The sequence below is a fragment of the Urtica dioica genome, chromosome 7 (genome assembly GCF_054948205.1).
Source record: "Urtica dioica subsp. dioica isolate 48M chromosome 7, U.dioica_male_clone48M_v1_H2, whole genome shotgun sequence".
In the NCBI taxonomy this organism is placed as follows: domain Eukaryota; kingdom Viridiplantae; phylum Streptophyta; class Magnoliopsida; order Rosales; family Urticaceae; genus Urtica; species Urtica dioica.
Genome location: NC_142762.1, coordinates 32856531 through 32871538, shown reverse-complemented (window position 1 = coordinate 32871538; position 15008 = coordinate 32856531). Strand labels below are relative to the sequence as shown.

The window sequence follows — 15008 nt, the reverse complement described above, 5'->3', positions numbered from 1 at the left end:
TCGCCGATCCCGCGTTCAGCAAGCGTCTTCATCGACCGTTGTACTCGACTTTGTCGACCTCCAATATCGTCTTCAACATTCAATGACAGTTAATCAGATTAGCCATGATTGTTAATCATATTAACCATTGATAGTTCGAATCAATGATTAATATTTGAAATCAACATCACGGAGAAAAAAAAATGATACTGTTTTAGATGCTTTCTTATTTTAAAAGATTTGTAACTTTGAAAATTAGAATTTATCAACCAAGCAAATGAAAATTATTCAGATTAATCAGATAGTTAATGATATTAACTTATGATTATATAGCCAACAAGCTTGGGACTGAGAATCTCATTGATTGTCTTGATAGCTTTAAGGGTTCCTTTTCCACTATAGACGCTCTTAACACCGTCCCTAAGTTCGGAGGCCTTGTAGATACCAGTCAAAACGCCGTTTGAAACTGCAGATCGTTAGACGCTATCCCTAGTGAAGATCCAGATCGACATTATCGTTGTTGTCGATTATTTGCTGCGTGCAGACGGACTTTCAGCGTGATCCTTGGCCGCAAAAGGCACGTAAGACGTCACAACGGAAACACCGTCATTTCCACGCCCGTATATAACGAAATTGGCATAGGAAGCGGGAATTGCAGGGGTGATGGTGGGTGGGAGAGAGAATGGAATTTGCGAATAACACGCTCAGACATGGAAATGGAAATGTAAAAACTTTAGATTTTGGGCGAGTACTGCTTGAGGGGTAGTTTTGAAACCAAAATAATTTGGACTATTTTCTTAACAAATAATTGGTAATTTGGTTACAATTTTAATAACTTCCTTTTATAAAAAGGCAACTTAGTAACAAATCTCATGATTTAATTGAAATTAAAGATTCATAATAGAATGACATTTTGGATAAAAAATAAAAGGTAAACTAAAGTTTTCAAATAGGCCTGAAATACAACGGAAATAGGACAGCCTATATGCATACACATTAATAATTATTTTGTTAGAAGACTCCTTAAGTATTTCCTTCGTCGTCCCCAATTTTTGTTGTTGTTGTGATTTTGTCTTATATTCATATTATACAATAAAGTTTATAAAGTTATAACTATATTGCTTGTACCAACATCTCACATCAAGTGTATATGCATATATATCATTATTTTCCTTCGTTTTCAGTTTCCATCAAATAAATATGTCTGAATAACCTTTGCTACAATATTTATAATACAAATGGAAACCAAGATTACATTAAAAAAATTTCAACCAACAAACAACAAATTCATCATCCAATACAAGCTAACAAAACAACTTAATGGGGAACGTGGTTTATAATGCCTTCAAATAGTACTATACATTATTTGCAATTGTTTATCAGCATATCCAACTTTAAAAATAAAAATAAAATTAAAAATACACCATCCGACAAAGTATAAAACAATGAAAATTAGAAAGCAAAAAAAAAAAAAAAAAGCGGATATAGCGGGGAAAAATAAAACTCCCACTCCCAAAGCGGCATGGAAATAATGGAATAAGAATTGTGCATGTCCGTAAATAAGCAATAAAGCAGGGGTGTCTTTCATGCTTTTTCGGCCCCATTACTTTGCTTCTTGATTTTAAGCTCTCCTTTTCTCTTCTATCTTCCATTGACCGGACAAAAAAATAAACTTGTTATTGAACCACACAAGTAAATCCAGTCCAAGTACATTATATCCTACGCATTTACGTAATTTAATATAAATAAAGGGGCACCATCTCCAAACTGTTAAAAAATGGGATATATATGCATGAAGAATATTATAAATGGTGAGAATATACACTACTCCACTCACCAAAGAGACACACACACACATATGACACACACATATATATATAGTGAGATACACCAAGCATATAATACACGAGTAAAATATCCACGAGGAGCAATATTGTTAGCTAAGAAATCTGAGAGAGATAGAAAGAGAAGTATTTGAAGACAGGAAAGAAAAGATGGTTTGGAGACAATGCTATCTGGATGTAGTTCTAGTGCCGCTAGGGCTCTTGCTAATGGCTTCTTATCACATCTGGTTGTGGCACAAAGTTCGCACTCGACCTGAGACCACCATCATCGGAATCAACGCCCATGGACGTCGTTTCTGGGTTCATGCCATTGTTAAGGTATATATACGTACATAATTCTTTATATGTACACACGTTTAAATATATAGTTTATGACGGTGCATAATATATTTTGATCTGGTGGTCATTCGTATCATGTGAAGTGATTCGTTCTTTGTATTATTTTGCATGTTAATAAAGACATGCAATAACGACAAATGCCCTTAGGTTAGGCACACAGTACACGCAGACTTATCACGTTCCTGGCTTTACTCATGCACGTAAATATCTATAGTTCTATTACTGTTACGATCGATTTAGCTACATTAAAAAAACTTAAAAGGAATTCAGTCATCCGATTTTGTTTCAGTTTCTTTTCTTGGATTGTATAGTTTTGTATTAATTTCTTTTCTTCAGAATTTCTGATTCCGTAAAAATGTAACTACAATTAAGAGTTCAGCCACCTTCATTATACAATTTGACAAGGAATTATGAGAAGTACCGCAAAGTTGCGGAGTTTATATTCTGGATTAGGAATATGTCTTAGAAATATACGAAATAGGAATATTAATCTTGATGCCATTTGAAGTGGGATCCCCACATATATGGTTGTTTGTCAGCTTACAAATATATTTTGTCTTCTCCACCTAGATCATTTTTTTCAAAACCCAAAAAGGACCCATAATTATATATTCTTACCAACAGCACTATTAAATTTCAATAATTGTGTATATTCTTTTATTCTAAGTTATTTATGGTGAAATTAATTAAGTAAATCATTACCTGATTGTATAAAATAGCCAATATTGTCATTGTTTTTAGCAGAATGGACAATTTTTTTTTTTAAAGTAAAATAGTCAAAATTTAGCTATAACACTTTTATCCTTTATGTAGGCTATTTACCTCTATATATAAATTTATAAATAGGGTAAAAATGTTATTGACATTTTCTATTTGCATATATTTTTTTTGTATTTATACTTCAACGAACCCGGATCCTCTTCCTCTTTTCGTTTTATTTTCTTGGTGTCTATTCAATTAAAATAAGTCATGTTATCATTTTATTTATTTAATAGTTTATATTTATTTAAAAATAAATTAAAATAATTAAATTAGCTTATTTTGAACTGAGGGATACTAAAAGAGACACAAATAATAATAATAATAATAATAATAATAATAATAATAATTAAATTAGCTAGTTTTAGCAAACAAATTCATTTAATCAGCTACTTTCTTAGAAAACCTTGGTAGTAATAATAATAATAATAATAATAAATTATTATTCTTATTATTATTATTATTATTACTACTTTTATAATAATCTGTATGATGATCTAGATTGCACTTCGATTATATATGCATGGCTTTTCAAACTTTGAAAGAGGTTGTATTTTCCGTACCTAATTATCCCACTTCATTGTTTTTGTCGAGTACGTATTGCCTCACACATCAGCTTGCTTGAATTATTAACCGACGCGTGTTTATTATATGCACAGTTCTCCCAACTTAATCTCTTAATTTGTATGAGCATTTCGATATAAATTGGCTTTCATTTTCCAACATTATTATAAACATGACGTTGGAATTCCATAACCAAAAAAAGCAAACCTTTCTGTCGTACAAGAAGATATAACCACACTCCTACTTTAGCTCCTTTCCAAAAAGATATTCAATTTGAAATCATACGTTGTCGTGTGTATATGACACTGGAATACACGACCACTCAATCTCATAGTTATACTTTAATAATCGAGATAATTGCATATTATTAATTAATTAAATTTCACTCAGGTATTTCATAATACATTAATGTATTACTCCCCTATAATATACATACATACATACATACATATATATATATACATACATATATATATATACATACATACATATATATATATATATATATATATAAACGATATAATTAACTAAAGTAGTCAACTGAAAATATATTCATTCTAGGCTTAAGAAATGTGCATTCATATCTTATTATATTCACAAAATAGCTAAGGTATTATTTTACATGAAAATAGTTCACTATAAACCACAAAACTAGCTAATAAGTTTTATAAATCACCATAAGCTCTAGAAGGGTAAAGCTACATACAAAAATAATATTTGGTAACAACTTTTAAATGCGTTTAGTTTTCTAGGGCCAACATAAACATTGTATACATTATTTACAGGACAACGAGAAGAAGAACATATTGGCAGTCCAAACCCTACGGAACATGATAATGGGGTCAACCCTAATGGCGACCACGTCAATTCTCCTCTGCTCGGGACTCGCGGCCGTGATAAGCAGCTCATACAGCGTCAAGAAGCCGCTTAACGACGCGGTCTACGGGGCCCACGGCGAGTTCATGGTGGCCCTCAAATACGTCACACTCCTCACAATCTTCCTCTTCTCTTTCCTTTGTCACTCTCTTTCAATCCGGTTCATCAACCAGGTCAACATTCTGGTCAACTGTCCCCGGGACGAGTCCTCTTTGGTGACCCCGAGTTATATCGCCGACCTCCTCGAGAAGGGATATCTCCTCAACACCATTGGAAACCGTCTCTTCTACGCCGCATTGCCTCTCTTGTTGTGGATCTTCGGACCCGTCCTTGTATTTCTCTGCTTCGCCACCATGGTCCCGGTACTCTACAACCTCGATTTTGTCGTCCGCCCCAGCCAGGGGCAGAATGGGAAGATTGTTGTTGAAAATAATATCGACTTTGTATGATGCCATGCATATGCCCTTGATATTCGTATGTCAAAGGTTATGCATGCGTGATCTCGTGTTACTAATTTCAGCTGTCAAATATTGCATGTGGTTTGCTTATAATTGTAATATATTGTGTGAAACCTTTTCTTTTTCCTCTCCGCTTGGAGATTTTATAAACTGATTATGCGATAACGTTTTAGTACCAAATATAAAAAGAAAAGAGAAATAAAAGATGAAGGATACACAATTGTACGCATAACTGGAGTTATTGCTATATATACTTCGTATTTGAATAGTTATATGTTTAATCGAGGCATTTATTTGATATTGTTTCGTCTTTCCTTTAGCGTCTTTACAAAATAAAACCGAAAAAATAAGCAATTTCAATAAAAGTTAAGTAAATTACTTTTTTTTTTATAACTTAGAAAAAATTATTTTATGAAATTGTAACTTGCGTATACTTTCCGGTGTGTACGTAATTTGTAGTAATTTCTTTTGGTAATTATCTTCTTTTTTTTTTTGTTCGAAAAAGTAGTGTGCTTGAAACTTTTATTGCAAAAGTAATTGAGGCACAACATTTGAATTGGTCATTTCATCCGAATTGTTTCATTATAAATTAGACATTCAAAGTTTGAAAACCTTGGTAAAAATTTTAGTAGGTATAAATAGGTAAAAAATAAATCAAAAGTTAAATATGAAATTAAAGTGAGGTTATTAGAATATGTATAAATTGTTTATCTCCCCTTTAAATACTCCTAGATATAGGATGTGAAAGTATTGAACTTTCATAGGATAGTGGAAATGACTTATAATTTAATCCTAGCTTTGTCTAGTTTTGTCTTAACCCCTAATAGCGATAGCCCTCACGATGCCGATGCCGGTGAGGCACAATTTTTTATTTTTTTTAATTTGAATTTTTTTTTTTAAGCGAACAAAATCCAATATTTTACTTTATCAATAGGTGTTTGATAAAACGTACGATTGTTTTAACAAAACTAATTATACAGACGTGGTAGCTAGCTTGGTCTAGCGGTAATCCCACACTCACCTCGACGGAGAGGTCATGGGTTCAAGCCCTCATGGGATACAGAAATGCATGCCCCCTAGGATTTATTCTAATAAATATGTAATCTTGGCCAATAGTGCCACCTACTATTGTAATCTTGGCCGATAGTGCCACCTGCGCTTTGCACTGCTAATATATTATGTAATCTTGGCCAATAGTGCCCCTACTAAAAAAAAAAAAACTAATTATACAGACGATTGTAAATCCATCGGGCTCACTATTTTTGATCCATCGGGCTCACTATTTTTTATCCCTTCAATTTTGGAAGGATTTGAATGGAAAGAGAAACAAAGAAGAAAAAAATTAATTTTTTTTAGAAATGTATGTACCCTCTATACAATCCATCACTCTACCATTCTTTCATTTCTACCAGAAATGCCTAAGAACTCATTTAATACTTTCTTTTCTTTTCCATTATTTTCTCTTGTAGAAGAATCATTTGATTCCCTCTTATTCCTTCTTACCAAACAAGGTCACCTTACAAGCTATTCTCAAGATGGACGGGGACGTATAGAGTAGGCTAACTTCTTATTTGCTCTTATTGAATCAACGAGAGGTTCTTTGAAACAATATTTCTAGGGAGAAAAATGAGAAAAATGTTTTTCAAGAGTTCTTAGATTCCATTGGACGTTTTTTTTTCTCTCTGCCCCTGACCTCTATTGATAGTTTTTCAAAACCATAGTTGGGAGAAAAAATCTCAACCACTTTAAGTTGTGGTAGTGTGTGTTGATACGTTTATGTTGGCTTTATTTTTTAGTGCAAGTTGTGTGGAAAGTGTTGGGGAATCAAGTGGGTATCAGACACGAACAATCGCTCTGATACCACTTGTCGGTGAATCGAGCTCGCATCGGACACGAACGATCGCTCCGATGCGACTCGTTTAAGATGATTCCACCATATAACCATATTAATGCGAAAAAATAATTAATTACGCTGATCATAAGCTAATTAAATTATGGTTATAATTAACAAGATCTAGTTATGTTTAATTAATTTAATTCACGAGAGCATATAAGTCAAGCAACCGATTTGAACGAAAAACAAATACTTACAGTTTTTGGCTCACGAACTTAAAGCTTTCACAATCCGTCTTCGTCTTGAGTCGTCTTGATGAAGGACTCGAGGATGACACCTTAGTCTTCCGAAACGTAATCTCCGAGGCGAATAAGAAAGATGAGTGGACACAGTCTTTATCTCACTAGATCACGAAACTAGGTGTTTCAAGATCTCTCTCTTATTTTGCTAAGAATGGAAACGAATTTCCGAGGGGAGGGAGAGGCTGTTTTGCACGGCCAAGGTAGCCTAGAGTGCACGAAATTAGTAGGTCAAAAAACCTTTTTTTTTTTGCCTTCTCATGAACCCCTATTTATAGTAGTAATAATGAGATATTCATGGAATCTTCCAGAATATTTTATTTCCTTTTATTGTGTTCACACTAGAGGATTTAATCTAGGCCCTTGGATCTCAACAAGTGAATCCTACTTTTTCTCTCATCCATCAGATCAATATCTATGTGATATTATTCTTTTATTTAAATAGAGAATAATTTATTTAGTGAGATAATAAAGGAGAATATATTATTCTCCTAAATATTCTCCTAAATACTTTCCTTTAAATAAGGAGAAAATATAGGACAATATCTTATATTTTCTCTCCCCTTTATTTAAACAACTAAAGAGAAAATATTGGTAAATACCAATTATGTATTTTCGAATTTGATGGCACACGGCCAATGAGATTTGCGCAAACCCTAGTGCCAAATAACCAAATTCGAATTTTCCATGTGTGCAAGGCCCAATTGCTTAAAACTCAATTAATCATTTATTTACTTGGTCCAACAATAAACAAATAATTAATAATTGTTTGTTTACTTGATCAAACAATAAATAAACAATTCTACCATAAATATTTATTTAATTCTGCGAATACCCGTTTTCCAGAATTAATGCTGTCAATCACAATTACAGCAAGTGAGATTAATAATGATAAACATTATTATACGAAAGTTCTTATCCGCCTTTATCAGAGCCGAATCGGGGACTATGGACCTAGTAATAGGAGCTTAACAAATTCGATGAAAAAGACGAAATAGTCCTTTCTCTTTTGTCCACCGATTCGTCTAATCTTGGTCAAATACTCCACCTTGTAAGCCAAGACTGAACTTTCCTTTATACTAGAATTATATTTACTCATCGTGACGAGTGTCCACTGATATAGTAAGTTCGTGATCAAGATCCTCCAGGTTCAACCCGTGTCAAGAGAAGTCAATTTTTCCGTTATACTTTTCTTGATACATATCAGCCCTAAGCATTGTTGCTTCCCCAGCGAAAGATTCTTTCGAACGTTACTTACTTCGAAAGTGCTAGCAATCTATCGGTTCTGGAATCAACCCTTAGGTGAGTGAACATTAACCTTCTTTCAGGAAGGCTGGATTCCGTATCTGTAAATCACTTCCCACTCGAATCATGCTCTGAGAAAACTCCCAAGGCATAAGCTGTGATTAGCATGAATAGCCTTTTAGCGAATGCGTCAAAGAGCTCAGTAACATAACCCAGTGTCCATGATCACTTCAGGATTTAGATCAAGTCTCACTGTGACCATCATAGTGGCATCGGTTAGTGTGTCGTAACGGTCCTTAAACGACACATCTGCACCAAGATCTGTCCAGGTCGTACACTTACCACAAGTGTAGAATGCTCTCACATAGTGATCAGCCTTCACCTATGTGTTACACATATATGACTTTAGATATAGCTTTCCAGGCATATATCAGTCATCGACCATGTTTTAGCACACCGCCCGAACTCAGGTGCCCAGAACGTGACTCAGTTAGATACGGAGGCTATGGAAGATAGTTGTTATTGATTCTAATTGTTTAGAACTCAACCCACTAATCATATAATACTAATAAAGTAATCTTATTATCGAATTTAGTAATCATTATCTTCAAGTGGGCAATATTCCCAACAATCTCCCACTTTGACCAGAGAAGATAAGTTTCCTTCAGCCAATTTAATTCTTTGCCATCATTATAGATAGTTTAGACTTTGACCCAGGATTGAGATTCCCATCATATGGATTCCCATTTTATCTATACTCTATCATTTATGTCGATCTGACATATGTCCCATTATTCTAGTTCATGCATTTTTGCAAGTGATCTTTGACTTACCATTTAAGGTCAAGTCAAATTTTCCATAGTAAATAAATTTACTTTAGAACAAATTATCACTTCGCATACCTTTAGATTATACACCAGACTTTATATCTAAAGATAACAAGTCTCCCTATCAAGGTGTACATCCCTTTGGTGCCAAAGCAGGTTGCACCATTGCATGGTTTGATCTCATCACCACTTACTATAGTGTGATTTATTGAACGTGTTTAAATAAGAACTTTATTGACCTATTTCCATTACTTGGTTATTTATAGTTCATCCTTGTTTGTCGTGTTCATATTCAATATATACACAGGACTTTAAGGATTTACTATATTTAAATAACTAAGTATCTCACTATTTCAAGAAATTACAGTGTTTACAACACATGTAGTTATTATCGGAAATACGACATTGTCTAAGGTCTAATTATTAGTCCTTTTTAAAGACAATGTTGATAGCCTCAACATTGAGCTCATACCTTATATCAATAAGTATGTTTGAGACATAATGGAACGAGCATGTCATTTCTAAATTTAATTTTAGAAACAGTTAGCTCAGTCAATTTATCTGTGTCATAATGAGGTCTAGAACTATAATAGTAATGACTTTATTCATGACACTTGTTTAGGAGCTATACCTATCGATCATTTTCAAAATATCGATTATAACAAACATCCATGTACAATCATGATTAGTTTGTTAAGTACTTAGGATCTACCTTTCATATTTCAAAAGGTTTAGTAGTATAACTACTTCGATCCATGTCTTTATGTTATTAGAACTTCATCCTCAAAGGACAGTTCATCTTCAATTTTGAAGATCCCTAATGAAGTGGTTTGTGGTATCAGAAAGAATAGTATCATTGATGATAATGTCTCTCCTTAAGGGCTCAATCCCTTACCTTATAGCTTATAAAGCTTAAACCATTTCATTAATCCTTTTATAGACCTCTCTATTCCTTTAAGCTAATAGCTTAACAGGTAGATCTATTAAATATGGGCTAATAACTTTCAGACAAGTTAGTATGATCGAGAGTGATATCTCAAGATCATGTCTTTCCATTAAGGAAAGTTTATTGTTGATGAGAGTGACAAGGATCCATTCTAGGATGCTCCCACTAGGTTATTGATTTTAACAACAAGATAATTCAAAATTATCATTCCTTTCAATTCATTAATTTATGCGGTAAGGTAATCATGATTACTCTTCCACTTTAATTATTGAATAATAGCATATATATATTCCGGTTAAGGATGCCATCTTCAATGATGGGTTTAATCATGTGAAGGATGTTGCTATTTATTGAACAACAAGTGACTAGATTTCATTAAAGAAAGCTCCCACTCTTTTATTGAACAATAGTGACTAGAATCCAATTAAGGATGCTCCCACTCAATAATATTGGTTATTTAGTGGCTAGGTTCCATTTATGGATGCTCCCACTATGTCAATGAATAAGAGTAGCTAGGTTCCAGCTAAGGATGCTCCTACTCGATTATTGAATTTTAGACTGGCTAGGTTCCATTTAAGGATGCTCCCACTCAATCAATAAATCTAGAGTGACTAGGTTCCATTCAAGGATGCTCCCACTCAATCAATACGAATATTAGTGACTAGGTTCCAATTAAGGAAGCTCCCACTAATTTAATTCATCATCAACACTAACTTTTAGTTGTGTCTCCTTTATTACTTATTATTCGCACAAGTCATTGTCGAATAATGGTAATATTTATTTAGACGCTTTCAAAACTCTAAATAGTTCTTAAACAATAAAACATATTCAACATAAGAATTTAATGAAGCAATAAAAGCTAATTAAATTCTAACAGACATAATAACTTAGAAAATATTTATATTTATTTATTGTGCTTCTATATAGCATATGAACAGAAAAACGTGACCTTCATATTCTATATCTTTTTCATAAGGATATAAGCATTCATGCATATTCAAATATCATAAAAGCAATCAAGGCATTCAATAGAAGGAAATATTTAAAGACACAACCATGTGTTCATAAATAATGTAATAAAACATAAAGAAAGAAAGATTCATCTTTTCTGGAATAGCCATAAAGGCTACAATCCAGAAAACCTCGGATTATTAAATGACACATCCCATGTTTAAAAAATAAATCCAAAAATGAAAGTAATAAAACTAGCGGGAAATTAGATCTTCAAACGGAGCATGAGCTTCTCTACAATTCGAGCTTGAATCCGACATTGTTCAGCAAGCTCGTCTACACATGTGTGCTCTATCAGATCTGCTCTGCAACAAGAAAAGAAGTATGCTCATGAATAATTATCCTCAAAACATTTTTAGGATATCGTTAATCATGAATTTTAAGGTACAATACCAGCATTCTTCTTGTTTTTCTCAAGCTCAGCCAAGTACAAAGGACAATGCCTCTTCCAATGGCCTTCAGTGTTGCAGTGGTTGCATTTACCAATGCTTTCTCGCTTCTTTTCTTTTCCTTTTCCACTTTTCTTGAAGTTCTTCCTTTCCTTCTTAGCGGGACCTTTCCCCTTCGAAGTATTCGGACGTGCCTTAGATGACTCAGCACCAGAAGTCAATTTCTTCTTGGTTTTAGGCGAAGAACTCTTGTCAGCATAGAGAGCTGACCCTTTGTTCTTCCCATGTCGAGTGATAGACTCGAAAGTCTGTAGTTCATTCAACAGCTGAGACAGTCCATACGTCAACTTGTTCATGATGTAGTTGGACGTAAACTGTATGAAGTCACTCGAAAGGGAATTCATGATTATTCCCACCTGAGTAACCTCATCCATCAGTGCCCCATGGAGTTCAGCTTCGATGAAGTAGTTAGTCATCTTCATGACATGATCCCTCACCGGAGTTCCCGCAGTCATCCTAGTGCTAGTGCACTTACGGGTGAGCTCAATGCGGGCTTGCTCGCTTTGCATCTCAAACATTTGTTGCAACGAGTCAAGGATCTCCACAGCGGTCTCATTCCCTTCCATCTTAGTTCGCAACGCATCAGATATGCTTGCGAGCATGTAGGCCACCGCCTTGTTATTGGCAGTAGTCCACTTGTCATAGTCATCCCTCAAGTTCTTGGAGGCACCATGAGCAGGAAGAGGAGGTCTGTCTTCAGTGAGGATAAAGCGAATGCTTTCACTCACAAGCACAATGTTGAGATTCGACTTCCACTTAGGGAAGTTATCTCCAGTCAGGACGTCTTTCGACAACAGGGCCATAATAGGGTTCGACATGATTACTAAAAACATAAAAGTACATTTATTAACAATATGAAAAGAAACAACTATCAATATAATTTAGGAAATAAAAACTATAATGCAAACATGCACGGGATAAAATACTAATCAAAAGAACCCAATTTTTATATTCCAAAGTAATTCGACTAATAGCCACAGTCCGTTTCACTTTGGTGACGTAACGGAGTGCACCTAGTGAACATGAGAACCATCTCAGATTAGTGAGCAATCATAGTACATGTACCTTCATAACTATGCTCACTAACTACCAATTTTATAGGAATCTTTGGCCACATGAGCAACCACCGGTTGGTTCATGCATGAGTCAACCCAACATTTCAGTGAAAGAAATCTAGCTCATACGCACTAGCGTAACTAGTATACGCAGAGATCAACCCTCCCACCTATCGTCAGAGACACAACCTTGGTATTGGAATCAGAAAACCCTTCCGAATGGAACTGACCACCATGTTTAGAAAACCGCCGGTCACGAGGGGATCTTTCATCCTCACGGTGTTGTGTCAATGTTGGAGACCTACGACTCAATATACTTTTAGTATTTTAATTTTCCTAGCATTAACTTTAATCTAGGTGATCCACTCAAGTTAACTAAGTCATATTAAAAACTCGAGTGTTTCTAAGCTACCCTTAAAAACAGATGTTTCGATATAGCTTAGTGATTAGGAATTCGTGACATCTAGTCTTGATTATCCTAAAAGTATTCTATCACGGACAAGCTCCCAGTTGAGAAGGTGAGACACTAGGTCTTCTTAAGTACCTCTCAGCTTAGCCTCTTATCGGCTTGGTGACAAAGCTCTCCGATCCGTTCAACTCATTCATTAATTAACTATCCTAATCCAATTAGACAATTTTAATGAATGAAAGCCCATGACAACCATTAACATACGATACATAATCTAAGTTATAGCATACAAGCATGGCATAGTAATTAAATAAACAAGCAAGAGCATGCAAAAATGGTTTGATTCGGATTGATCGTTTCCTATTTGATTCTATAAAGTAAATCAAGATGAGCCCAATCACATTGGCCCAAGGATTCAATTGGGCCCATTCTTATGTCCCTTAGAAAAATAAATCAATATCAAATTATTTAATTTTTCTAGTTTTTTTTTTTGTTTTTTTTTTGTTTTTTTATCGAAAAAATTAATTAAGTAAGGGCTCATTCCAATGTCCCATTTAAAATAAATCGATATCATAATAATTTATTTTGTAATGTTTTAAATAAAAGTCATTAGGGCTCAGCCCATATAATTAATTAAATAAAACAATAAAAAAACTTAATTTTTTTTTCGGTAAATTTTTTTTAATGAATGGGCCCGTGGGCCCACTAGGGTGTCCGGGCTGAGGCCCGGACGAATCCTCTAATCTTGACCTAGGTCAAGATTAGACTTGAGGCTGCACCGGACCGCCTCCGCCACGAAGGCGCGGCCCAGTACGAAGAGGCGGCCGAGACTTGTGGTAGTGTGTGTTGATACGTTTATGTTGGCTTTATTTTTTAGTGCAAGTTGTGTGGAAAGTGTTGGGGAATCAAGTGGGTATCAGACACGAACAATCGCTCTGATACCACTTGTCGGTGAATCGAGCTTGCATCGGACACGAACGATCGCTCCGATGCGACTCGTTTAAGATGATTCCACCATATAACCATATTAATGCTGAAAAATTATTAATTACGCTGATCATAAGCTAATTAAATTATGGTTATAATTAACAAGATCTAGTTATGTTTAATTAATTTAATTCACGAGAGCATATAAGTCAAGCAACCGATTTGAACGAAAAACGAATACTTACAGTTTTCGGCTCACGAACTAAAAGCTTTCACAATCCGTCTTCGTCTTGAGTCGTCTTGATGAAGGACTCGAGGATGACACCTTAGTCTTCCGAAACGTAATCTCCGAGGCGAATAAGAAAGATGAGTGGACACAGTCTTTATCTCACTAGATCACGAAACTAGGTGTTTCAAGATCTCTCTTATTTTACTAAGAATGGAAACGAATTTCCGAGGGGAGGGAGAGGCTGTTTTGCACGGCCAAGGTAGCCTAGAGTGCACGAAATTATTAGGTCAAAAAACTTTTTTTTTTTGCCTTCTCATGAACCCCTATTTATAGTAGTAAAAAGGAGATATTCATGGAATCTTCCAGAATATTTTATTTCCTTTTATTGTGTTCACACTAGAGGATTTAATCTAGGCCCTTGGATCTCAACAAGTGAATCCTACTTTTTCTCTCATCCATCAGATCAATATCTATGGGATATTATTCTTTTATTTAAATAGAGAATAATTTATTTAGTGAGATAATATAGGACAATATCTTATATTTTTCTCTCTCCTTTATTTAAACAACTATAGAGAAAATATTGGTAAATACCAATTATGTATTTTCGAATTTGATGGCACACGGCCAAGGAGATTTGCGCAAACCCTAGTGCCAAATAACCAAATTCGAATTTTCCATGTGTGCAAGGCCTAATTGCTTAAAACCCAATTAATCATTTATTTACTTGGTCCAACAATAAACAAATAATTAATAATTGTTTATTTACTTGATCAAACAATAAATAAACAATTCTACCATAAATATTTATTTAATTCTGCGAATACCCGTTTTCCAGAATTAATGCTCTCAATCACAATTACAGCAAGTGAGATTAATAATGATAAACATTATTATACGAAAGTTCTTATCCGCCTTTATCAGAGCCGAATCGGGGACTATGGACCTAGTAATAGGA

At 34.4% G+C, this 15008-nt stretch overlaps 1 protein-coding gene across 1 annotated transcript; it reads left to right on the top strand.

The window, feature by feature from the left end:
• Nucleotides 1-1778: 1778 nt before the first annotated feature.
• LOC149390893 (uncharacterized) lies at nt 1779-5117 on the top strand. The gene is made up of 2 exons (XM_089618647.1): nt 1779-2141; nt 4271-5117. Exons 1-2 carry the CDS (start codon nt 1974-1976, stop codon nt 4808-4810), a joined length of 708 nt encoding a protein of 235 aa, XP_089474773.1. The 5' UTR covers nt 1779-1973; the 3' UTR covers nt 4811-5117.
• Nucleotides 5118-15008: the final 9891 nt, after the last annotated feature.

What these genes read in the sequence shown, in the direction of transcription:
- LOC149390893 (XM_089618647.1), top strand. Translation starts at nt 1,974, where the DNA reads ATGGTTTGGAGACAATGCTATCTGGATGTAGTTCTAGTGCCGCTAGGG. An exon ending in GGGTTCATGCCATTGTTAAG is followed by an intron (nt 2,142 to 4,270) that starts GTATATATACGT and finishes CATTATTTACAG; the next exon opens with GACAACGAGAAGAAGAACAT.